At 44.0% G+C, this 27,088-nt stretch overlaps 1 protein-coding gene across 1 annotated transcript in view; it reads left to right on the top strand.

Moving 5' to 3' along the window:
* Positions 1 to 8,237: 8,237 nt before the first annotated feature.
* NAAA (N-acylethanolamine acid amidase) overlaps positions 8,238 to 27,088 on the top strand; it is a gene marked incomplete at its 5' end in the record, with an annotated part of 34,280 nt that continues 15,429 nt past the window's right edge. The window contains 4 exons of the mRNA XM_080697218.1: positions 8,238 to 8,446; positions 9,019 to 9,183; positions 13,178 to 13,304; positions 22,958 to 23,048. Coding sequence (XP_080553344.1) covers positions 8,238 to 8,446; positions 9,019 to 9,183; positions 13,178 to 13,304; positions 22,958 to 23,048 — 592 coding nt within the window. The remainder of the gene's footprint in view (positions 8,447 to 9,018; positions 9,184 to 13,177; positions 13,305 to 22,957; positions 23,049 to 27,088) is intronic.

The raw sequence follows: 27,088 nt of genomic DNA on the forward strand, positions 1-27,088 counted from the left end.
GGCTCGCTGCTCAGTGGTGATACCAGGAGCTTCTTTCCACTTTGTCCTTCCTTGTGTACTGAAGCCTCACTCTGACAGACTGTGAGTTGTGACTGTGAGTTGCTCATCATTTCTGTGCCTCAGTTTCCTTGTGTAAAGTGAAGGTGATGCTGAGCCATTGACTTCTGTGTTTAAGGCAGCAAGACCAGCTAAAAGTGCCATGCTGCCTCTGTTCCCTTGAGAAGCAAAAGCTTTCTCGGAATTCCTCCAACAGCCTTCTTTTAGATTCCATTAGCCATAAGTGGGTTATGTAACCATCCTACCAACAAGAGAAACCAAGAAAACAGAAGTGGATGATGCGGGCTGTGTCCCAGGTGCACCATAATCATTCCAACAACTGAGTGTTAGGAAGAATGGGGTGTACAGATTTTGAATAGACTTAGTTAGCAATGTCTACCACAAACTGTAGGGAAATATTCACTGCAACATAATTTTCAGTGACAAGAATAGGTATGCTATTATTCTGCTGTTTAAAATACTACTAAAATACTGTCCACTATTCTACTGTCTAAAATATAGGAATACTTAAGCAACTTGAGTTATTGTTAGTAGGCGGGTTATTCAACCATTAATGACCGGTTTGGTAAAGCTAGGCATGGTGGTGCACGCTTGTAAATCTAGTACTTGGGAGCCTGAGACAGGTGGATTGTAGGTTCGAGGACAGCCTCAGCTACTTATGCCCTCTGCACTTTAGTGAGACCCTGTTTCAAAATAAAGAATAAAAAATAGGGCTGGTGGTATAGCTTGGAGGTAGAATAACCCTGGGTTTAATCCCCAGTACCACAGAAACAAAAATAATCAGTTTGGTAAGTTAAAAATGACATAAATGCTATAGTAATATGAAAACTTTTATGCTATTATAAGCAAAGTATGACAAAGTGATTTTATGGCATAGTTTTGTTTTTGTATTCTTTGTAGTGCTGGGGCTGGAACTCAGCGGTATTCTATCTTTGAGCTACACCCCAGCTCTATTTTTTTTTATTTGGAAACGGTCTCACCAAAGTTGCTGAGAGTCTTGTCGGTTGCTGAGGCTGGCTTTGAACCTGCAACCTTCCTATCTTAGTCTCCCAAGTACTGGGATGACAGGCCTTCACCACCACACCCAGCTAAGACATGCAGTGTTTATGTGCTTGGGGTCAGGGGGTGAGGGCTCTCTGAGAACACGCACTGAGATTATCATCTCAATCTGAGGTGCAGTCTTTGACATCTTTTCCACCTAGTAATGTCTAATTCCTCTGTCTTCCAAGCTTGTCACATACCTGCCTCACTGATCTTCTTTACTGTAACTCATGACAATTGTTAGCTTCTGTGTTTGATTAACTTTTATGATGCCTTGTCTAAAGTGTCTATAAAAATAAGGCTCTGGCTACAGAAGGCCAGAAGAATTTGTCATCTTCATCTCCTCCTCGACTCCCTAATTATTAAATTCTCTTAAAATTATCATATCAGGCTTTGTGTCATTGTGCGAGAAAGACTAGTGCTAGGGAGCTGCCCAAGAGCAGCGACCTTCTGTGGTAGGAGCTGCAGAACAGTTTTTAAGGAGCTGCCTGAAGCAGCAACTCCCCATGGCGAAACAACGGAACACACGGCATCCGCCTGAGCTGCCAATGGGCGTACTGAGAATTTAGGCCAGGAGTATTCCACCAAGTGAGTCACACTCCCAGCCCTTTTATTTTCAATTTTGAAGCAAGGTCTAAATTACCATTCTCTGGCCTCAAACCTTTGATCCTCCTGCCTAAGCCTTTCCAGTCCTAGGATTATAAGTGTTGTCACTGTGCCTGGCTCAGTATATATCTATGTATATGTTTATTTGCAGTACTGGATTGAACCCAGGGACATTCTACTGTGCTATACTGCCAACCTTGTTTATTCTTTAGATAATGCCCCTGAGTTTCATCTCCAAGCTATACCCCCAGCCCTATTTTTATCCTTTATTTTGAAACAGGGTCTCACTAAGTTGCAGAGGGCCTCACAAAGTAGCTGAGGCTGGCTGTGAACCTGCAATCCTCCTGTCTCTGCCTCCCAAGTCCTGGAATTACAAGTGTGTGCCACCACATCTGGCACTAGGCTTTAAAAAAAAAAAAATTCAAGTTTCACCTTATTAGCAAGGTACAGTTTTGGCTGTACATGCTACTCCTAATATCTAAGTTTACATTAGAGCTGCTTTCAAAAGAAACTAGGCCAAGGAGGAAAGAATATTAAGGACAAAAAGAGAACCGTAATTCTGGGAAATGTTACAAAAAGGGAAGTCTAGACAATTTACATGCAAAGCATGAATAAATTATGATATTCTACACAACTTCTAAGGATACTTAAATCTTTTTAAAACTTGAATGCTTTATATGTTAGCTGTGATTCTTTTTTTTGTTTGGTTTGGTTTTGGTACTAGAGATTGCACTCAAGGACATTCTACCTCTGAGCAATACTGCCAGCCCTATTTTTTATTTTATTATTTTGAAACAGGATCTCACCAAGTTGCAGAGGGCCTCACTAAGTAGCTGAGGCTGACTGAAAACCTGCAATCCTCCTGTCTCAGCCTCCCAAGTACTGGGATTACAAGCATATGCCACCACGCCCGGCTTAGCTGTGATTCTTAAATACATAAAAATATAGAAAATAATAAAATATATCTATCACCCAATTTTATTTAGTGCTAATATCTTGCTGTGTGTATTTTTAAGAATGAGAACATTAAGAGTAAAACTAGTTACAGCTGCACTCAGCTGTTTCTCCCTTTTAAGAAAGTATAATCTTAAAATCATGGATGCATACCATTCCATAGGTATTTCTTTTTTACTACCAATGTTTATGTGTAGTGCCCAGTATTATTTAGTGTGCTAAGTTTTACATTTTACACTAACAATATCACTGTGAGGCTCAGACAGAGGAGGCCCTCTGCATCCTAGTGAGACCCTGTTTAAAAACAGATAAAAAGGGCTCGGGGGTTTCCCTTGTAGGCAGAACACCCATAGGCCCAACCCCCAGTACCACACAAAAAAATTTAAAACTAGTGTCATTGTATATATTCTTTTGCTGACTATGTAACAACATTAGATTCTTGGTAAATGAAAGTTTTCATTGTCACTAGTTTCCATTGTTTATTAGTACATCCATAATTTATCTTTTCCCTGTCACAAAATAGATTGTTTCTACTTTTCTTCTGTTTAAAAAACTTGCTGCAAAGCCAGGCTTGATGGTTCTGCTTGCAATCCCAGTACTTGAGAGGCTGAGACAAGTGGATAGCAGGTTCATGGCCAGCCTCAGCTATTTATTGAGACCCCCTGCAACTTAGTGAGACCTTGTTTCAAAATAAAGAATAAAAAATAGGGCTGGAGATAGAGCTCAGAGGTAGAATGCCCCTGGATTCATTTAGTATTGAAAAAAAGTGCTGCAATAAACATATTTAAACTTATCTTCTAAAGTATATGGTCTTAAAGTGTTTTTCTTTGACCAAAATTTAGATAGAAACCTAGAAGTGAAATTGCTAAGTTGTGGGATCTATAGTTCTTCAACCTCACTAGGCAAAGCTGAATTGTATTATATTCTGGCCAACAACTCATGTGACCATGTTATTAGATTTTATTATTTATTTATTTATTGTGATACTGAGGATGGAACCCAAGGGCATTCTATCTCTGAGCCCTATTTATTTTTTTACTTTGAAATGGGATCTCACTAAATGGCAGAGGGCCTCATTAAGCTGTTGAGGCTGTCCTCAAACCTTTGGTCCTCCTGTCTCAGCCTTCCAAGTACTGAGATTATAAGCATGCGCCACCAGGCCTGGCTAGATTTTAAAACTTGGAGCCAATCTTTTGTTTCTGAAATAGTATTGTTCAAATTTGCATTTCAGTGATTACTGATGTGGTTGGAATTACTTATTTTTTTATTCAGTTTCTCTTACTGTGCTGGTATTGGGGAATTGCCCAGGTATTTGGTTTTCAATACAAGTATAAAAAGGTGGTCAGAGCCTGGGTGCTATAAAAGCACTCAGGCAGGTAGGCAAAAGAGAAAAAAAAAAAAAAGAAAAAAGAAACAGCTTTGCTTGCTACACTTCAAAATTTCCCCCTACCCCTTTTATCCTGGCCTTGATTTTAACCCATAGTAAGAATGTAGAAGCAATTAGAGCCTTTAGCCTTCAAAACACACACACACACACACACACACACACACACACACACACCCTCTGCCTGGCACATCTTTAAAGCTGTAGAAGCCAAGCATGGTGGTGTATACTTGTAATCCCAGTATTCGGGAGGCTAAGACATGAGGTTTGATGACAGCCTCAGCTACTTAGTGAGGACCTTTGCAACTCAGACCCTGTTTCAAAATAAAAGAGAATAAAAAATAGAGCTGGGGGTGTCGACCAAAGGTAGAATGCCCCTGGGTTCTGTTTCCAGTACCACACACAAAAAAAAAGCTGTAGAGATATCAAGAGCCTTGTGCTCTGCCCAGAGAAAGCACATGCTGCTGCACTGGCTGTGATTAGGTCCTCTGTTTCCCCATTTTCCTCTGTGACCAGGCCTTGATATGCAAGATGCAAGCAGATCTCCCTCTTAATCTTGGTTTAACACTTAAGCTGTCCTATAACATGTATAATAACTTTTTCATAATTAAAGTAGTAGAGTATATCAAAAGCTCAGCGTGTAAATAACATTTTATCACACTATAGATTTACTCACTCAATATATTTGATCATGAGTTGTTTTTTTTTTAAACTCCTTTGGTTTTTTGGGGGGTTTTTTTGGTTTGTTTTTGTTTTGTTTTTTTACAGTCTATGTTGCCCAGTTTGTCTGGGGCTCCTGAGCTCAAGTGATCCTCCCATCTCAACCACCCAAGTAGTTGAGCTACAGGTATGCACCACTGTGCCAAGCTTCTGTATGTATATATGTATGCATGTATTTATTTATGTGGTGCTGAAGATCAAGCCCAGGACCTTTTGCCTGTTAGACAAGCATTCTACCACTGAGTTACATCTCCAGCCCCTGATTTTTTAATCCTATTGATATCAGTCTTGGAGTGACTGGAAATCACTTTAAAAATAAAAAATTCAAGTACACTAGCCAGACATGGTGGCACACACCTGTAATCCCAATACTTGAAAGGCTGAGACAGGAGGATCACAAGTTCATGACCAGCCTCAGATACTCAGTGAGGCCCCAGCAACCTGTTTCAAAATAAAATAAGGCTGGGGGTGTAGCTCAAAGATAGAACATTCCTGGGTTCAAACCCCAGTACCACAAAAATAATAAAAATGCAAGCATGCTTCTGAACACAGATAATATTTGCTTCGTTGGTGAATCTTTTTGATGTACTTTGTTTAAGCAGGCGACTGCTGTTACTCAAGGCTTGCAGATGAGCAAATTAAGACTGGAAGAAACCCAGACGTGGTGGCACACCCTTGTAATCCCAGCACTTGGGAGGCTTAAGAAAGGAGGATCGAGGTTTACAGCCTCAGCTACTTAGGCCCTTTGCAACTCAGTGAGACCCTGTTTTATACTTTAGAAAGAATAAAAAATAGGGCTGAAAAATAGGGCTGGGGGAGTAGCTCGGAGGTAGAATGCCCCAGGGTTTCACACACACACACACACACACACACACACACACACACACACACACACACACACACACACACACTGGAAGGAGGGCTGAGGAGCTCAGTGGAAGAGTGCTCGAATGGAATGCAGAAGGCCCTGGGTCCTCCCAGCACTGGGGGTGAGGGAGAAGGAACTGAAAAAAAAAACAGGAAGAAGCTGGCATAGAGGCTTGAAACAGGCCAAAGGCACCGAGACTCCTTTAGAATATTTAACTGTTAGAGTAGTGGAGCACGTTTATAATCCCAGCACTTGGGAGGCTGAGACAGGATCCGGCTTCGAGGACACCCTCAGCTACTTATGAGGCCCTTTGCAACTCAGACCCTGTTTCAAAATAATAAAAATTTGGGCTAGGGGCTGTAGCTCGGACATAGAATGCCCCTGGGTTCATCACCAGTACTGCAAAAAAAAAAAAAAAAAAAAAAAAAAAAAGGAATATTTAACTGTTGCTGACCGCTGAGCTTCAGAAATTTCTGTTGGTCTTTGTCCTGACCAGATCATGACAGTAGAGGCCTGGGGAAGGCTCTAGAAAAGGAACTCATCATGATCTTGTTCACCCATTAGCACCCTGATTCCGGTTTTTTTTTTTTTTTTTTTTTTTTTGGTGGTACTGGGGTTCCTGGAAGCCCTTCTACCTCCGGGCTACACTCCCAGACCTATTTTTACATTTTATATTTGGAAACAGGGTCTCCTAAGCCAGCGCACGTGGCTGGCTTCGAACCTGCGCGATCCTCCTGTCTCTGCCTCCCAAGCGCGGGGATTACAAGCGTGCGCCACCACGCCCGGCTGATTCTGGGTTTTAATGAGTGGGGAAGTCCACAGGCCAGGCAGCTTCACTAGGCACACCTAGATCCCAGGTGCCAAGGACCTGATGTGTTTAAGTACTCATTTATTTTTTGTTGTTGGGTTTTTTTTGGTTTGGTTTGGTTTGGTTTTGGTGGTACTGGGGTTCCTGGAAGCCCTTCTTCCTCCGGGCTACACTCCCAGACCTATTTTATTTTTGGAAACAGGGTCTCTTAAGTCAGTGCGGCTGGCTATGGATCCTCCTGTCTCTGTCTCCCAAGCGCGGAGATTACAAGTGTGCGCCACCACGCCCTGCAGTACTCACTTAAATCAGAAGAATCTTGTCTCCATTTGTACTTGATCACGTCTTCCTCTTTTCTACAGCAGAATATTTGCAATTATGTTCTATTTTGGGCATTCTGCTGCCAAACAATGAAACAATAAAAGAAACAAAACAAAAACTAGCCCAGTGGCATGCATGGGGTAAGAGAAAAGGGGAAGTCAGAGCTATTTGATTGGGGCTGCAGGGTCCGGAGAAGGGGTGAAGGAGATGGGTCCCTGAAAAGGAAAAAAGAAAATCAAGCTTCCTGTGCGCATTTATGTATTTTACCCATAGATGGCTATGCTAATCATTAAGAAAATCTCAGCCTTACTAAGATGATTTTCCTGACTTACAAGTTTTCTGTTTCCCAGATACTGAGAACACACCGAGGAGATGAGCGAGCTTGTTAGAAACGAGGAAGGTGGATTTTGGATTCAGAAAACCTGGCTTGGGGCAGGACAACGCTTGCCAGTGGTTGGACCTCAGGCAAATGAGCTGGCCTCGCCAAGCCCGCGTTTCCTCATCCATAAAACACCCATGAATTAGTGGAGCTCGCTTTGATGGTTAAATGAGATGGCAAAATACTGGGCACATACATGTTAGCTAAATTTTTAGCCTTTTTATTTATTTATTTTTTTAACTGAGAAGTGGGGAGTGTCGAATAAAACGCTCTCCTGCCCTTTATAAAATCCAAGTAAACCTTTGAACATTTTAAAAATAAGCAATGAGGTGGAGATGGGATGTGTGGAGGACTGATTCCTTTCTACCAAAGTAGAACTTCCCCAATACCTTTTGCTATTAGCGGGACTCTGCTGCCTACTGCGCCCCTGCAGTGGATGACTCGGGTCTAGGCTGAGCGCAGGAGCACTGGGGACCCGGGCTGGGGGGGCGGAGCTGAGTGGAGGGGGGGGGGGACGGACTGAGCTGGGCGGGGCTGAGCTGAGTTGAGCTTGGGGGGCGGGCTTAGCTGGGCGGGGCTAAACTGAGTTGAGCTTGGGGGGCGGACGGGGTGGGGCGGGACTGAGCTTGGAGGCAGGGCTGAGCTGAGTTGAGCTGGGGGGCGGGCGGAGCTGGGGGGCGGGCGGAGCTGGGGGGCGGGCGGAGCTGGGGGGCGGGCGGAGCTGGGGGGCGGGCGGAGCTGGGGGGCGGGCGGAGCTGGGGGGCGGGCGGAGCTGGGGGGCGGGCGGAGCTGGGGGGCGGGCGGAGCTGGGGGGCGGGCGGAGCTGGGGGGCGGGCGGAGCTGGGGGGCGGGCGGAGCTGGGGGGCGGGCGGAGCTGGGGGGCGGGCGGAGCTGGGGGGCGGGCGGAGCTGGGGGGCGGGCGGAGCTGGGGGGCGGGCGGAGCTGGGGGGCGGGCGGAGCTGGGGGGCGGGCGGAGCTGGGCTCCCGGGCTCGGCTCCTCTCGGGGGCGGGGCCGCCCCGCCCTCCTCCCTGCTCGGTTCCCGGGCTCCCGAGGTGGCGGTGGCAGTGGCGACGGGGTGCGCTCGGGGCGCGGGGCCGAGCCATGCCCGGCGTGCGCGGCGGGGCGGCCCTGGCGCTGGCGCTGGCGCTGGCGCTGGCGCTGGCCGGGGCGCGCCCGGGGCCCGCCGCCTCGCCCGCGGCGCCGCCGCGCTTCAACGTGAGCCTGGACGCGGCCCCCCAGCGGCGCTGGCTGCCGGTGCTGCGGCGCTTCGACCCCGACCTGGTGCGCGCCGCGGTGGCGCAGATCATCGGGTGAGCGCAGACTCCGGCCGGGGCGGGGGAGCCGGCGCCCTCCCGCCCCCTGCCCGTCCACCCCCAGCCCCCAGCCCGCCCGCCCCTGCGGGCCTCGCTCGGCTTCCGCGGCGGCTCCGAGCTGCGCCGGGGGTGGGGGGGCGCTGCTTCCTCCGGTTCCCGGCGGGGGGGGGGGCGCTGCTTGCTCCGGTTCCCGGCGGGGGGGGGGCGCTGCTTGCTCCGGTTCCCGGCGGGGGGGGGGCGCTGCTTGCTCCGGTTCCCGGCGGGGGGGGGCGCTGCTTGCTCCGGTTCCCGGCGGGGGGGGGGCGCTGCTTGCTCCGGTTCCCCGCTGGTACCCGCGGCGCGGGCGGCACCCGAGCTGCTCTGCACGGGCAGGGACGGGAGCAGCGCCTTCCCGCAGGCCTCGGGCCCGGCTTTCCTTGGGGTCAGCCTCGCCGAGATTTCTTTTCCCCTCTGGATGCTGCGGAGCGCCCCCTCCCCCGGTGCCCGGTGGGTCCAGGGGTCCCGGCCCTCCACCTCGCCGCCTCCGCCCGGCCTGAGCAGGCCTGACGCCCTCGGGCCTTTCTCTCTAGAGACAGGGTCCCCACGTGGGTCCTGGCGTTGGTCAGAAAGGGGGTCGTGGAGCTGGAGAGCCTCCTGCCCCAGCCGTTCACCGACGAGATCCGCGGCGTGTGCGACTTCCTGGACATCAGCCTGGCCGAGGGGCTCCTCGTCAACCTGGCCTACGAGTCCTCCGCGTGAGTGTCCATTCCGGCGCCGGGGAGAGAAAAACAAGACCCTGACCGGCTGACCCCAAACCTGCCCGGCCCCTCCTGCCTCTGGGGAACTCTGAGCCGCAGATGTTGCGCTTCTAGAAAGAAGGCAGCTTTCTTGTCCTAACACTGAACTTACCCTGTACCTGAAGTTCCCATTTTTCCATCAAACTAGCATCCCATTTTCAAAATGGTAGCATCCCATTTTTAAAACTCTGTTTAAAATGTACTTTTCCAGAAAGTTTTGGGAACTCCACTCTCATGGGGACCCTTCTAGTTGACCTAGTGCCCTCCAGCTGCACACCTGCCCCAACCGGCCATCCTGCTCTTAACTGGCCCCCAAATGTAGCCCTTGATGTTTGTCTTGGCCGGTCATAGGGAATTCTGTCTAATAAGGCTACACTTAGATCTGAGGACCGGGCCTAATAACATGTAGAGTAAAAAACTGAAAGCAGTATGAGGCGGGCCATCCATCCCAGGGGGATGTGCAGGGGGACACTTTATGTAGACTCAGGAACAGGTCCAGAAAGTTAGAGGGGTTTGGCCCGGCTTTGCCTTTAAGACATTATTTTTCCAGCCTATGAGTAACTGGTAGATCTTTATGGCTTCTGGCTGCCTAATGATGAAAGGGAAGGGGGAGTCTTTAATACTAAGAGAAATAAAATAAAAAGTCCTTTAGTAGCCAGGTGTGGTGACTCATGCTTGTACTCCCAGCATTTGGGAGACTGAGACAGGAGGATTGCACAGATTCGAAGCCAGCCTCAGCTACTTAGGCCCTTTGCAATTCAGTGAAACCCTGTTTCAAAAAAAAAAAAAAATAGGGCTGGGGTATTGCTCGGAGGTAGAATGCCCCTGGGTTCCATCACCAGTACAGAAAAAAAAAAAAAAAAGTCCTTTAGTAATAAAACTACTGCCCTTGGCATCTTCCCAGAACACCTAGGAAGAAGAGTACATTTGGAAGCAGTGTGACTGCTTTCCTCTTGAGAAAAATGCTTTCCAATGCACCTACAACACAGGCCTGCTCGACGAGAGTGCTTTTCAATTGAACCAAGTTAATTTTTCCCTTTTTTTTTTTTCTCTTAAGTACTGGGAATGGAACCCAGGGGCATTCTACCTCCAAGCTATACCTCCAGTCCTATTTTTCAGTCTTTTTATTTTTTGAAACAGGGTCTCACTGAGTTGTGAAGGGCCTTGCTAAGAGGCTGAGGCTGTCCGCAAACCACGATCCTCTGGTCTCAGCCTCCCCAATGCCGGGATTACAAGTATGCGGCACCATGCCACCATATCCTGCTTGAACTAAGTTAATTTTATCATCCTTCTCTTCTGCCTCCAACTTTGTCCTATGTGACTTTCTCAATGATAATTCACTGATCATTTTTGCCCTCTTTTGAAGTCTCCATGTTCAAGCAGATTAAAGTAAAATTTCTAGTTAAAAATAAAAACTTGTAACTTTGGAATCTCTGATTAAGGTCTTCATAATTAAATTGCCACCGTCAGATTCCACAGGTGTTAACAAAGGAAATGGTTTGTCCTCGTTTCTGAGGTAAGACTGTTTGGATCAGAAGAATGCTAGCTATACTGCTTGAGTCTACTGGGTACAACCCTATGGGGAAGGTGGTAGTTCTGTTTTGTGATGTGGAAACCAGGTCTCAGAGGGAACAAGTTGCTGGCAGCTTGGTGGCTGGTGAGTTACAGAGCTGCTGCTAAAAGCACACAAGTCCCAGCGCCCTGGGCAGCACCCCTCCCAAAGGCAGCCCTCGCCTGGGCTGTCTCCTGCACATGTGAGCCACAGCAGGCCAGAGTGCATTTGCAGGATGTGAAATGGTGGTTATCTTGCCAATTTTGAAAAACCGCCTTTGAAACAGATTCTGCAAACTTTGCTTTAGCCACTTCTCATATTTTATCAGTCCCCTCCCTGGCACAAACCCTTTGAAGTTCAGGTCAGAAACCATGGAAGGAAGTACAACCTCCAAGCTTCCTTCCTTAAACAAACAAAAAAGTAACAATTGCTTTTTTACTGATTATAAAAGTAATATGTAATCATTCTAGGAAAGCAGCAGTAAAGAAAAATATAAAGAAGGAAACTAACAATAGTCCTGTTACTCAGAATTGATTACCAGTCCTTCATGGTATTTCCTCACAGTTTGTTTGTGGGCATAGACTTTCTCCTCCAGAATTGGGCATACTATATATATTTTTTTCACAGAACACTAAACACTAAATATTCTCAGATAATACCAATAATTAAATTTTAACAAACATCCTCCTCTTGTCCTCAAACTGTTTTTCTCTTGCCAGGAGTGTTTTGGTTTTGTTTTGTTTTTATGATACAGCCCTCTCAGCCCTTTTTATACTTTTTTTTTTTTTTTTTTCCTATACTGGGGATGGAACCCAGGGGCATTCTACCTCTGAACTATACTCCCGCCCTATTTTTTGTTCTTTATTTTGAAACAGGGTCTCACTGAATTGCAAAGGGCTCCTCACTAAAACTGAACCTTGATCCTCCTCTCTCCACCTCCCAAATGCTGGCATTACAAGCCTGCACCACCTCGCCCGGCTCACGCTTTTGTTTTGAAACAGGGTCTTACTAAGTTTATGAGGCCGGTCTCCAACCTGTGATCCTCCTTTCTAAGACTCCCAAGCATTGGGATTACAGGCGTGCACCGCCATGCCTGGCTAAGCCAGATGTTTTTAGAATCCTTTTTACTAGATCTGTGTAACCAACTCTGAGAGGAACGGGAGCAGTGCCCAGCTCTCAAAGAGCTGACCATTTTCCCAATTGGAACCAAGTGGTTTTGTGCCATTGTACCCACTCTGAGAATTCATAGTATAGAGAGATGAGCTTGAGGTAGCCCTGAATAAAGGGCTAAATAGAACACACACCACCAAGCAGAGACGAAGCAGAATTCAGTGGTCTCGCTGAGCCGGCATGGGTCCCTTTCACTCAGGATGTGGTTGAGGAAATTCTTGTTCAGTATGTTTGCAGTGCCGCTCTAGGGCTGGGGGTGTAGCTCAATGGTAGAGCACTTGCCTAGCATGTATCCTTCAGGCCTTGGGTTCAATCCCCAATAACACACCCTCTCCCCAGAAAAAGAAAAACTCATTCCTCCTTCCCTCCCTCCCTTCTTCTTTATTGTGTGTTGGGGATAACAAAGATTGAATCCAGAGGCATTCTACTTCTGAGTTATACCTCCAGTGCTTTTTTTATTTTTAAATTGTATATATTTTTCTATATATTATCTATAATTATGTATATAAAATTATATAGATATTTTAAATCTTATATGTATATATATTTAAGTAGTGGGAATGAAATTTACTATCATTCTACCTTTAAGCTATACCCCCAGCCCTATTTATTTTATTTTTTTTTAAATTTTGAAACAGGGTCTCACTGTATTGCAAAAGGCCTCACTAAGAAGCTGAGGCCGTCCACAAACCACAATCTTCCTGTCTCAGCCTCCCAAATGCTGGGATTACAAGTATCCACCACCGTGCCTGGCTTATTTTGTTTTTTGTTGGTAGGTAGTTTGTTTTGTCATACTAGGGATTAAACCCAGGGTCATTTTGCCTCTGAGCCCCACCCCCAGCCCTTATAATTTTTTTTTTTTTTTTGGTAGTACTGGGGGTGGAACCCAGGGGCTTTCTACCTCCAGGCTATACCCCCAGCCCTATTTTATAATTTATTTGGAAACAGGGTCTCACTAAGTTTCTGAGAGCCTCACTCAGTAGCTGAGGCTGGCTTCGAACCTGTGTGATCCTCCTGTCTCATCCTCCCAAGAGCTGGGATTACAAGTGTGTGCCACCACACCCGGCTAATTTTTATTTTTAAACAGAGTTTCACTAAATTGCTAAGGCTGCTGTGAATCTGCAATCCTCAGTCTCGGCCTCTTGAGCACTGGGACTGTAGGCAGGCGCCACCACCCCTGGTTTCTTTGTTTTTCTGGTTTATTCATGTTGGACTTTTCCTTTTTCTCAGATTCTGCACCAGCATTGTGGCTCAAGACTCCAGTGGCCACATATATCATGGTCGGAATCTGGACTATCCTTTTGGAAATCTCTTACGCAAGCTGACAGTGGATGTGCAGTTCTTAAAGAATGGGCAGGTATGGTCCACACAGTGTAAGATACAGACATCCAAAAGACTTTCTAGCCACTTAGCAACGTAAGTGTGTTGTCATTGTACAGAAACCAGCAAACTCCTCGGAGATGCAAACCAGGAGAGAGATTTAGATCAGTGATGGATATAGGAAAAAGGGTTGTTTATGATTGAGCTTGGACTTAAAGAGGTCTATCAGTTTTCCTTAGGGGATTCATATTCATTCATTCTCAAACTACCCCCCCCCTCAATACTAGCGATTGAAGCCGGGCGTGGTGGCGCAGGCTTATAATCCCAGCATTCGGGAGGCTGAGACCGGAGGATTGTGGTTCATGGACAGCCTCAGCTACTACTTAGTGAGGCCCGCTGCAACTCAGTGAGACCCTGTTTCAAAATAAAGAATAAAAAATAGGGCAGGGGGTGTAGCTTGGAGGTCGAATGCCCCTGGGTTCTATACCCAGACCCTCAACAAAAACAACAACAACAAAAAAAAACTAGGGATTGAAATGAGGGGCATGCTGCCTCCGAGCTATAGCCCAGCCCTATTTTTTATTCTTTATTTTGAAACAGAGTCTCACTGAGTTGCAAAGGACCTCACTAAGTAGCTGAGACTGTCCTCAAACCGTGATCCTCCTGTCTCAGCCTCCCAGATTCTAGGATTACAAGCGTGTACCACCATGCCTGGCTGTTTATTTTTCTATTTTGAAATAGGGTCTCCTCACTAAGTTGCAGGCTGGCTGCAAACCTACAATCCTCCTTTCTCAGCCTCCCAAGTCCCGGGATTCCAGGCATGCACCACTGAGCCTAGCTAGACTTCCATTTCTATCCTGCATCAGCTCCTTCTTCTGCTTTTCCATGTTCAGGCTGTTTCTGGATTAGAGAAGGCCCAACCTGTGGTGATAGGACCACTCAGCTTTGGGGTCTGACAGTCTTGAGTTTCAATCCTGCTTCTGTTCCTTCCTCTGTGAACCCGGAGAATTACTGAGACCTTTTTTGTGGACAACAGCTTGGAGACGTTAATAATTACTTTATTGAAATAGTCACTAAGGCTAAATTAAGCAATCCATATAAAGCATGTGGTAGGTGCTTGATAAATAGTGGCCAAATAAATGGACCTTCATTTAATAAGTGTGATTACCCACATCACTCTTCTTGTGGGTTAAAAAATAACTTGCCGGGAGTGGTGGTGCATGCTTATAATACTAGTACTTGGGAGGCTGAGACAGAAGGATTGCAGGTTCAAGGACAGACTCAGCAAGTAGTGAGATTTTCATCAACCTAGTGAGACATTGTTTTAAAATAAAAAAAATAAAAAAAAAAACAGGGCTGGGGACGGGGGATAGCCCAGAGGTAGAATGCCTCTATGTTCAATCTCAGTACCACCCCCACACACAAAAATTATACTTATATGATTTTGTTTTCAGCAGGGTCTCTTTAGGTGTATAATTTAGTAGCTGGGCATGGTGGTGCATGCTGTAATCCCAGTACTTGGAGGGTGAGACAGGAGGATCACAGGTCTGTGGCCCGCCTCAGCAACTCTGCAAGGTCCGCAGCAACTTAATGAGACCCTGTTTCAAAATAAAAATACAAAACAGGTCTGGGGATATCGCTCAGAGGCAAAATGCCCCTCATTTCCATCCCCAGAAAGATCTAATATTTACAGTTTGTCATGTGACTGTGAAAACTTCTAGAGAGACAGCACTATTCAGTGCTCCTTGAATAACAAAGTATATAATTGCTAAGAAACAGAACAGAGCATGCAAAAGACAAGTTTGGGCAGTTTGGGTTCTAAGGATGACTACATTCTTTTTGTTCTTTACATTGAGGGATGGACTCAGAAATACTAAAAATGTGGTTTTTTGATTATTCATTTAGTCATACGCTTTTACAAAGAAAAACTTTTTTCTAGTTGGGCATGGTGGCGCATGCCTTGTAATCCCAATACTTGGGAGGCTGAGACAGGAGGATCAAAGGTTCACAGTCAGCCTCAGCAACTTCGTGAGGCCCTGTTTCAAAATAAAAATTAAAATAGGGCTGAGAGTGAAGCTCAGAGGTAGAATGCCTGTGAGTCAACTCCCAGTACCACAAAAGTAAAAACAACCTTTTTTCTTATAAAATTTAAATAATACAGAATTGTTTAAAGTAAAACTTTCTTTTTTCAACTTAATTCAATTTAATTTCTTTACTTTGCCCCCACGCCCCGGTGCTGGGGATGGAACCCAGGGGCATTCTACCTCTGAGCTACACCCCAGCCTTATGTTTTATTCTTTATTTTGAAACAGGATCTCACTGAGTTGCAAAGGGCCTCACTAAGTAGATGAGACTATCTGGGAACCATGATCCTCCTGTGTCAGCCTCCCAAATGCTGGGATTACAAGCGTGTGTCACCACGCCCAGCTCACTTTGCCATTATTAACAATTTGATGATGCCTGTCTGAAGACTTACTCCAAAGTAATTTTAAATGATAACAATATACTAATATAAATGCAAAATAAATTCTTTAAGGAAATTTGCTAAAATATTAAATTATTACTGAATGGTGGAAAATTTGTTTTAATTTACTTGTTTTTCTCCATTGTCTACAATGAGAAAATATTCTCTTTAAATTATTTTATTTAATTTGCAGTATTAAGGATTATACCCAGTTTTACTCTAACATGGAGCCACACCCCTAAACCCATTTTATTTTTGAAACAGGATCTCACTAAGTCTAGACTAGCCTCAAACTTGCAATTCTCCTGCCTCAGCCTCCTGAGTAGCTGAGATGATAGGTGTGTACCACTCTCCTCAGCTGGAAATTTGTGTGTGTGTGTGTGTGTGTGTGTGTGTGTGTGTGGTACTGGGGTTCCTGGAAGCCCTTCTACTTCCGGGTTACACTCCCAGACCTATTTTTACATTTTTTTTTTTAAATTTGAAAACAGGGTCTCCTAAGCCAGTGTGCGCGGCTGGCTTTGAACCTGGCTTTGAACCTGCGCGATCCTCCTGTCTCTCCCTCCCAAGCGCGGGAATTACAAGCGTGCGCCACAACGCCCCACAGCTGGAAATATTTTTATAAATAGACAAAGGAACAGGTGCACTGAAAATAAACTATTTCAGCTGTTCCCTCTAAAGCTCACTCTAACAGTCTTTGCCTTATCTGTTTTGGCTTGTCCTGGAGCTGCTACGAGAAGAGGTTCATTAAGGTGCTTTGCTCTTGGGCTCAGGTTATTCCTACTAAACCTAGCCAGCTTACACTGCGTATTATCTTTCAGCACAGTGCTCCTGGGCAATAAATTGTTTTGCTAAATTAAATATAGGTTGCCCACAAAGCAGTTCCCTTTCCATTTGTGCCCAGTGCTTATAATTTTTAAAGTATTCTTCTATGTGGGACCTAATTTGAACCTTCAAGCAACCCTGAGAGGTTGACATAAGTCAACATTTTCTAGCCAAGGGAGCTGGGCCTCACGAAGACTAACCTGCGCCCAATCGCAGGGTGCAGGCGTGGGAGGTGGGACAGAGAACCCAGGCCCCCACATCGAGTAGTTGCTGCTGCTGCTGCTGTTGTTTTTGCCAAAATTTGGCCTCAGACTGTAAATTGGGGTTTACATTAACCAACTTGGCAGAGACAAGTGGGATGTACAAAGATTTAATAATAGACCAATTTGTAGATCTGCAAGGTAAACTATCTTATAACTTTGATTATGTTCTATAATTGGAAATACAATGTGATTTTGGTTTTCATAACTTGAATTTTCTTTTTTTCTTTCTTTATTTTTATATTTTATTTTTTTATTGGTGCACTGTATTCACACATCATAGTGGGATAAAAAAAAAACTTTTGTAGACATACATGCACACAATGCCCAGTTAGCCCCTACCCAATCCTCGCCCCGTTCCCTCCCCATCCCTCCTTCCCATGCTTGGCTTAGTGGTTGACATATAGTATTATAGCAATTTATCCAAAATTAAAAATGATAATCTCACATAACAGTTTCATTTGTCTGATACCAAGCTTTTGATAACTTAAAGATAACATTTCAATATTTCTTTTTGCTTTCTTTCTTACCAGAGAATATTTTTTTCTTTTTTTTTAGGTGAAACTATCATATATTTATATATTTATTTTTCAGAAAAAAAAATCTATCCTAATATAGAATATGGACTCTAGATACCCAAAACGATCTCAAAAAAGAACAAAGCTAGAAGATGTATATTTTCTGATTTCAAACCATATAAAGCTACAATAATTGAAACAGTATATTACTGTTATAAAGGCAGATATATAAACCATTGGAGTTAAATAAATGCCTAGAGATAAATTCTTCCATATATTGTCAAGTTATTTTTGACAAGGTTTCCAAGAACATTTGGTAGAGGAAATAATAATCTTTTAACTAAATATTGTTGAAAAATAATAAGTACATGAAAAAGAATAAAATTGGACCCTTACCTAACCCCATATACAAATATTAACTCAAAATAGATAAAAGCCCTAATTATAAATCTTAAGACTATAAACTTTTAGAAGAAAATCTGGGTCATAAAACCTCACAACATTGAAATTGGCAGTGATTTCTTGGATATGATTTCAATGGCACAGGCAACAAAAGGGTATACAAACTCCCTAAAAAATAAAAAAATATTGTATATCCAAAGACAATATAAACAGAGTTAAAAGTTACTGATAGAATGGGGTAAAATATTTCCAAATGCTATATCTGAAGGTATATTAATATTCCAACTAGAAATCCTAAAAGTTAGCAACAATAAAAGCAAACAATACAACTAAGAGATAGGTAAAAGATTAACATAATGAATCTCCACAGATAACCAATCTTAGTTGTCTGTTGGATGGAGAATCTTGTTTCTCTGGTTCTGGTGTGTGTTACCTAATTCTTCTTTGTAGTTAATCTCTTTGAGTATTTTCTCTAGCGCTGGTTTTGAAGACATAAATTCCTTCAGTTTCTGTTTGTCATGGAAGCTTCTTGTTTCCCCATCTAATTTGATAGAAAGTTTTGCTGGGTAGGAAATTTTTGGCTGGAAGTTGTTTTCTTTCAGAGTTTGGAATATGTTACTCCAAGCCCTTCTGGCTCTCGTGACTTGGTTTGGGAAGTCTGGAGTGATTCTAATTGGTTTGCCTCTGAAGGTCACTTGGCCCTTTGTTTTTGTTGCCTTTAAGATTCTCTGCTTGGCTTCCACATTGGTCATTTTGACAATTATGTGGCGTGGGGATCCTCTTCTCCGATCCTGTCTAAAGGGAGTTCTATAAGTTTCCTGGACCTGTGTATCAACCTCTTGCTCTATGTTTGGAAAATTTTCTGCTATTACTTCCTTGAAGAGATTGTTGATCCCTTTGGTTTCACCTTCTTTTCCCTCCTCTATTCTAATTATTCTTAGGTTAGCTCTCTTAAAATGGGCCCATATTTCTTCAATGTCAGATTCCTGCTGTCGGATATTTTTTTCTAGATTAGAAACTATGCGTTCATTTTTGGAGTGCTCATCTTCTAAGCGCAAGATTCTATTCTCCATGTGGTCTAATCGGTTGTTTGTACTTTGAATTGAGGTCTTTACTTCATTAATTGCATCCTTTATCTCTTTTTGGCTCTCTCTAAATTCTTTTCAAAACACCTCTGATATTTCTACAGTGATTTTCCTTATTTGATCTTCTAGAAATCTCTGAATTTCTGTTTTATCAGGTTCTGATGTTGTGGGGTTATGGGCATTCATTGCTCCATTGTTATTTCTCTTTCCCATGATTTGGGAAGTTTGTGCCTTCTCTGGGTTCTTCCCTTGGTCACTACGACTTCACTTAAGGTGCTCTGGATCTCGAGTCTGTGGTATCTCAGTCCCCACTACTCCTTTACTGGGTTGTATCGCAGAGTCTTAGACCCAGGTAGTCAAATGAGGTTGCTTTAGACCATGGGTGGTGCCAGGTTGGGTGTTCTCCTATGGTGTGATATCTCTGCCACCGCCACTCCCCCACTGGGTCATGTCCCTGGGAATGCAGTACTGGGGTTTCTCCTCTAGGGGACGCAATTTGACTCACTGTTGTTGAGTTCGCTAATGGAGCTGTAGTGGACTCAATGAATTCACTGCTGCTGCTGCCGGTGGCAATATGGCGCCGCTGTCATGCCCTTAGCTGTGAGGCTGGCATATTTCTTTTCTGGTTTTGAGCTCTGCTCTGAGTCTCTGCAGAGTGTGCTAAGCCCAGCCACTGGGAGCTTTAGATACTCCCTGTGCCGAAAAATCTGCCGAATTCCGCCCGGATGTTCCGCAGCGGCTTACCTCGGCTCAGTGTCCGCCGCTCCTCTCTGGAGCCTGGTGGGCTGTTGAGTGCGTTTGTCTGTCTTGAATTTTCTTAACCCTTCAGGAATGACACTAGTGTGAGGGTCAGTGTGCCATGCAAATGAGATGACCACTTATCATAATTACTTCTGATCTTTTTCATATAATTAATTTTTTTTTCTTTTTCTTCTTTTTGCCTTACTGGGGATTGAACCTGGGGCATTACATCTCTGAGCTACACCCCCAACCCAATTTTTTATTCTTTATTTTGAAACAGGGTTTCGCTAATTGCAAGGGCCTTACTAAGTAGCTGACTTTGTTTGTTTGTTTTGCAGTACTGGGGATGGAACCCAGGGGGATTCTATCTCTAAGCTACACCCCCAGCCATATTTTTTTTTTTTACGGGTCTGGGGATGGAACCTGGGGTCATTCAATCTCCGAGCTACACCCCCTGCCCTGTTTTTAATTTTTTATTTTGAAACAGGGTCTCATTAAGTTGTGGAGGGCCTCACTAAGTAGCTGAGGCTATCCGCGAACATCAATCCTCTAGTCTCAGCCTCCCGAATACTGGGATTACAAGCGTGCGCCACCACGCCTGGCTCCTATTTTTTTATTCTTTATATTGAAACAGGTTCTCGCTGAGTTGCAAAGGGCCTCACTAATCAGTAGCTGAGGCTGTTCATGAAACAAGATCCTCCATTCTCTGCCTCCCAAATGCTGGAATTACAAGTGTGCTCTACCACGCCTGGCTAGTAGATGAGTTTTGAGGCTGGCTGCAAACCTGTGATCCTCCTGTCTCAGCCTCCCAAGTACTGGGATTACAAGCATGCACCACCATACCTGGCTGCTAAGACAAAATATTAACTGAGACCTAATTTATTTCTCAAAATATAAAACTATTAAGTTTTACTGGACAGTATGAGTTTTGCACTGTTCTAAGTACTTCCTTGAAAAATAAAATTTGATATTGTAAATAACTGGCAGAGTTTGGTTTTCTCCTATAGTAATAGAGTGGTATCTTTCGGTCATTGGAGTTGTTAAATAAATTTAGTTGGGGGTCATTTCTCTCACTCATGAGATAATTATGAGGGTTAAATGAAAGTTGTATGTAAAATGACTTTAAAATATTTTGAATCTCCTGCTCATCCCCTTTAGCCTTACAGAACTTATAAAATGTATGATATTTATCTGTTATAATCAAGTCAAAACAAGTTTCTAAGTCAAACCCCCATTCACTGCTTCTAGGATAGGGCTTCTTTGTGTATGGACCCTTTTGGTGAATAACGTTTTGTAAATACACAAAACAGCCAGGCGTGGTGGCACATGCTTACAATCCCAGTATTTGGGAGGCTAAGACAGGAAGATTGCAGGTTAGAGGACAGCCTCAGCAAGTATTGAGACTCTCATCAACTTAGTGAGATATTGTTTCAGAACAAAAATAAAATAGGGCTGGGGTGTAGTTCAGAGGTAGAATGCCCCTGGGTTCAATCCCCAGTACCACAAAACACACAAGATTACAAAGAAAGTTAGGTTGAAATGCAGCTCTGTAGCCAGGTGTGGTGGTGTATGCTTGTAATCCAGTACTTGGGAGGCTGAGACAGGAGGATCACAGGTTCATGGCCAGCCTCAGCAACTTAGTGAGACCTCATTTCAAAATAAAATAGGTCCAGGAGTATAGCTTAGAGGTAGAATGCCCCTGGGTTCAATCCCCTGAACCACTTAAAAAAAAAAAAAAAAGAAGGAAGAGAAGAGGAGAGAGGAGGAAGAAGAAAGAAGAAGGTGACAGCTAGCCTCAGCAGCTTAACAAGAACTTGTTTAAAAATAAATATAAAAAGAGTAGAAGTAGCTCAGAAAAGGCCCCTGGGTTCAATCCCCATACCAAATAGAATCTATATTATACTCTTAGATTTAGCAGTGGACTAATAACTTGCATTACTTCCGTGTAGTTACAGCCGTGGGAGGCAGTATTTCAAACTCTCTGCAGCCAGTGTGGTGCGTGTGAGAAGCCTTCTGGTGACAGGATTGCGGGCACCTCTTACTGCCGCTGTGTGATTGGTTGTACGCGTTCATTATAGGAGTTAGACTTCAGTTTGAGGTTAGTGAACATAAAGATGCACCTTTTTCCCCTTCCAGTTCATTCCCTGAATTCTACCTGTGGGTTCCCAAGGTTAAGAACTCCTGTTCTAAGCCAGGCACAGTGGTGCACACCTGTATTCCTAATACTTGGGAATCTGAGAGAGAATTGCAGGTTCGTGGCCAGCCTCAGCAACTTAGTGAGGCCCTCTGCAAATTAGACCCCGTTTCAAAAAGATAAAGTAGAGCTAGGGGTGTAGCTCAGAGGTAGAATGACCCTGGGTTCAATCCCTATCCCTAGTAACACACACACACACACACACACACACACACACCCCTGTTCTAGAAGACTATTAAAACTTAAAAGAGCTGGACGTGGTGGCGCACGCTTGTAATCCCTGCACTTGGGAGGCTGAGACAGGAGGATCACACAGGTTTGAAGCCAGCCTCAGCTACTTAGTGAGGCTCTTAGCAACTTAGTGAGACCCTGTTTTCACATAAAATAGGAATTAGGTCTGGGAGTATAACCCGGAGGTAGAAAGCCTTTGGGTTCCACCCCCAGTACCTCAAAAAAAAAAAAAAAAAAAAACTTAAAAGAAAAACATCTAGAAAATTGTAGGACAAGCTGGGCGTTGTGCCACACACTTGTAATCTCAGCATTTGGGAGCCTGAGACTGGAAGATCACGGTTCGCAGACAACCTCAGCTACTTAGTGTGGCACTCTGTAACTTAGTGAGACCCTGTTTCAAAAATAAAGAATAATTAAAAAAAAAAATAGGGCAGGGGTGTAGCTTGGAGGTCGAATGCCCCTGGGTTCCATCACCAGACCTGCAAAAAAAAAAAAATTGTGGGAAAAACAAGTAATTTCAGTGTGTGTATGTAGTTTGGGTTTTTTTTTTTTTTTTTTTTTTTTGGCACTGGGGATAGAACCCAGGGGCATTCTACCTCCAAGCTACATCCCTCGTCCTATTTTTTAATTCTTATTTTTAGAAACAGGGTCTCACTGACTTGCAAAGGGCCTCACTAAGTAGCTGAGACTGTCAGCAAACTGTAATCCTCCTGTCTCAGCCTCCTGAATGCTGGGATTACAAGCGTGCACCACCATGCCCGGCTAGTACTTTTTTTTTTTTTTTTTTAATTTGGAAACAGGGTATCACTAAGTTTCAGAAGGCCTCAGAAGGTTGCTGAAGCTGGCCGCAAACTTGGCAATCCTTCTGTCTCAGTCTTTCAGGTACTGGGATTACAGCTTGAGCCACCACCATACCTGGCTCAATGTCTATTTTGTTGAAACTGTAAAATGATACCTTCTCTCTTGATTTCAGATTGCATTCACAGGAACCACCTTTATTGGCTATGTAGGATTATGGACTGGCCAGAGTCCACAGAAGTTTACGGTTTCTGGTGATGAACGAGGTAATCAAAATGAACTCCCCGGCATTTTTCACCATATCCCTGTTCAGCTCACCTATAGAACATGTGGGAGAACACCTACAACCACGTGGCAGCAACTTCCATCCTAACGAGGGGAGAGGGTCAGCAGGCTTGCGACCAGGAAGGTGGTCTTGGGGAGCGAGACGCGCTGCAGTGGAAGAAACACAGGAAGAGTGGATGAGTGTGCAGGAGGGCGGGGGTGGCCGCAGGTGGAGGTCAGGGAAGGCCCTGGGATCCCAGGGAAATCCATTCCTGCAGGACTTAACACAAAGGCAAAGGCCCTAGGTTCACTTGGTGGCTTCCAGAACCAAAATGAGGGCAGTGTGGTTCCAGCATGGAGTAAGGGGGTGGTGAACGAGAGGTAGAGAGGAGCCTGAGCCATGGTGCAGGGTCTGCGAGGCATTTGGATTTGAAGCATAATGGAAGCTGCAGGAAGGGTTTGGGTCGAGGAGCACACAGATCTGATTTCTACTGTTAACACTCACTGTCCTAGGGAGCTTGGAATATGTTGGGTTAAGATGGAGTCAGAGACCATTGGGAAGCCATTGCAGCCATCTAGGGGAAGTGTGACTTTTTTTTTATTTTTTGAGGTACTGGCGATGGAACCCAGGGGCATTCTACCTCCGAGCTATGCCGCTAGCCTTATTTTTTATTTTAAAACAGGGTCTCACTGGGTTGCAAAGGGACTCACTAAGTAGCTGAGGCTGTCTGCAAACTGCGGTCCTCCTGTCTCAGCCTCCCAAGAACTGGGATTACAAGCGTGTGCCACCACGCCTAATTTACCCAAGGAGTATCTTAAAATTTAGTGTCAGCTGGGCATGACGACACATGCTATCATCCTAAAACGAGGCTAAGACAAGAGGATCACAGGTTCAAAGCCAGCCTCAGCAACTTAGCAAGGCCCTCGCAATTTAGATCCTATTTTCAAATAAAAAATACAATAGGGCTAGGAGTATAGCTCAGAGGTAAAATGCCCGAGTGCAATCCCCAATATTGAAGGAAAAAATAAAAAGTCTAGTGTCACTCACCCGATGAAACCTGATTGACTTGATGTTGTTTCCTTTGGTTCAGTTTGTACTTATATTTTTATTTTTTATTTATTTTTTTGTGTATGTGGTACTGGGGATGGAACCCAGGGGCATTCTACCTCTGAACTATGCCCCCAACCCTAGTTTTTATTCTTTATTTTGAAACAAAGTCTCACTGAATTGCAAAGGGCCTCTCTGAGTAGTAGCTGAGGTTGTTTGTGAACTGTGATCCTCCTGTCTCAGCCTCCTAAATGATAGGATTACAAATATGCACCACCACGCCTGGCTAGCTTTGCCCGTTTTTTTTTTGTTTTGTTTTGTTTTTTTTTTTTTTTTTTTTTTGTGTGTGTGTGTGTGTGTGTGTGTTTATGTGGATCATATTGAAAATGGCATACATTCAGACTGTGCTTGGTGCCCTCTGCCCTTGGTTCCCCTTTTTCCCCTTCCCAATAATGAGTGTCCAGGTTGACCATGCTACATTCATACTTTTACACATATTTAAATGTAGCTCCTCCATTAATCAACCTCAGCCTTCTTCCTCTCTTATCATTCCATTCTAGCTTTGCTAAGATTTCCCCTCCGTTATCTGGAGTCCCTCTCATATTCCCAATACTCCCTAGTTTGGGCATATTAGAGAAAACATATGTCCCTTCTCTTTCTGTGCTTGACTGATCTCACTTAACATGATGGTCTCCATGTCTTTACATCTTCTTGAGAATGAGATGATTTTGTTCTTCTTTATTGCTGAGTAGAATTCCATTGTGTGTATTTCCCATAATTTTGAAATCCATTCATCTGTTAATGGAGACCTAGGCTGGTTCCATATTTTGGCTATTAAAAATTGTGCTGCGCCGGGCGTGGTGGTGCACGCTTGTAATCCCTGCACTTGGGAGGCTGAGACAGGAGGATCACACAGGTTCGAGGTCAGCCGCAGCTACTTAGTGAGGCTCTCAGAAACTTAGTGAGACCCTGTTTCCAAATAAAATATAAAAAAGGTCTGGGAGTATAGCCCAGAGGTAGAAAGCCTCTGGGTTCCACCCCCAGTACCACCAAAAAAAAAAAATTGTGCTGCTATGAACACAGGTATACATATGTTACTGTAGTTCTCTGATTTCCAACCCCTTTGGAAAGATACTCAGGAGTGGTATAGCCAGATCATAGAGTGGATCCATTCCTAGTTTTCTAAGGAATCTCCACACTGATCTCCATAGTGGCTAAACTAGTTTGCATTCCCACCAACAGTGTAAAAGAGTTCCTCTTTCCCCACATTCTTGCCAGCATTTGTAGTTAGTTGATTTCGTTATGCTTGTCACTCTGATTAGGGTTAGATGGAATCTCAGCGTAGTTTTGATTTGCATCTCCCTGATGGCTAGTGATGTTGAACATCTTTTCATGTATCTATTGGCCATTTGTATCTTTTCTTTTGTGAAGTGTCTATTCAGTTCAGTTGCCCATTTCTTGATTGGGTTGTTTTGCTAGTGTATATTTGTATATTCTGGATATTAGCCCTCCATCTGAGTGGTGGCTGGTAAAGATCCCCATTCTGTAAGGCTTTTTCTTTAGGTTCTTCATGGTTTCCTTCAATGAGCAGAAACTTTTTAGTCTGATGCCATTCTACTTATTAATTCTTGCTTTAATTTTCTGCCTTTTGGGGGTCTTGTTGAGAAATTTACTGCCTGTGCCTATATGTTGGAGTGTTGAGCCTATGCCCTCCTCTAATAACTTCACAGTTTCTAAGTCTTTGATTCATCTTGAATTGATTCTGGTGCATGGTGAGAGATAAGGATTTAGTTCCATCTTTCTACAAATGGATAGCCAGTTCTCCCAGCACCATTTGTTGAAAAGACTGACTTTTCTCTGGAGTATGAGTTTGGCCCCTTTGTCAAAGATCAATTGACTACGGGTGTGTAGGTTTGTTTCTGTATCTTCTGTTCTGTTCCACTGGTCTGTATGCCTGTTGTGCCAATACCATGCTGTTTTTACTACTATCACTCTGTAGTGTAGTTTGAAGTCAGGGATTGTGATGCCTCCTGCATGGTTCTTATTGCTGAGAATTGCTTTGGCTATTCTGGGTCTTTTCTTTCTCCACATAAAATTCATGAGTGATTTTTCTAGGTCTATGAAGAATGTTGTTGGTATTTTAATAGGAACTGCATTGAATCTGTAGATCACTTTTGGCTCTCCCTGTTTTTTAAATTCAGCTTTTGTTTTTGATGTCATTAAGTTTTAAGAACTCTCAATTTATTTTGGACATAAATCCCTTATCAAATATATGATAAATATTTCCTCCCATTTTATGGGTTGTCTTTTAACTGTGTTAATAGTGGTGTGTGTGTGTGTGTGTGTGTGTGTGTGTGTGTGTGTGTGTGTATGTGTGTTGTTAATGGGGGTTGAACCCAGGGGTATTCTACTTTCAACCCTGAACTATATCCCCAGCCCTTTTTTCTTTGTTTTGAAACAGGGTCTTGCAAGGTTGCTGAGAATCTTTCTTTACTGCTGAATTTATCCTTGAAAATGTGATCCTCCTGTTTGTCTCAACCTTCAAAGAAATAGAATTACAGGCATATGCCATCATACGGGCTAATATTGTCTTTTAATGTATAAAATATTAAATTTGCTATGAAGCCAAATTTGCCTATTTTGGTCAGCACTACTTATTTTCTGAAATTTTTTCTATGGGAATAAGTCCACTACAAAGACTTTTAAAGGAAAATAATGTGGGGAATTACTATAAATTTGCATTTATTAAAATATAAGCCCAAATCAAACTTAAAGATACAAGTTCTTTACATTCTTCCCAGTGAGCCACTTCTTTGAAAGATATATAGCTGGGCATGGTGGTGTACACTTGTAATCCCAGCATTTAGGAGGCTGAGACAGGAGGATCGTGGTTTACGGACAGCCTCAGCTACTACTTAGTGAGGCCCTTTGCAACTCAGTGAGACCAGTTTCAAAATAAAGAATAGAAAAGAGTGCTGGGAGTATAGCTTGTAG

Source organism: Muscardinus avellanarius (genome assembly GCF_963383645.1).
Source record: "Muscardinus avellanarius genome assembly, chromosome: 6".
NCBI lineage: Eukaryota > Metazoa > Chordata > Mammalia > Rodentia > Gliridae > Muscardinus > Muscardinus avellanarius.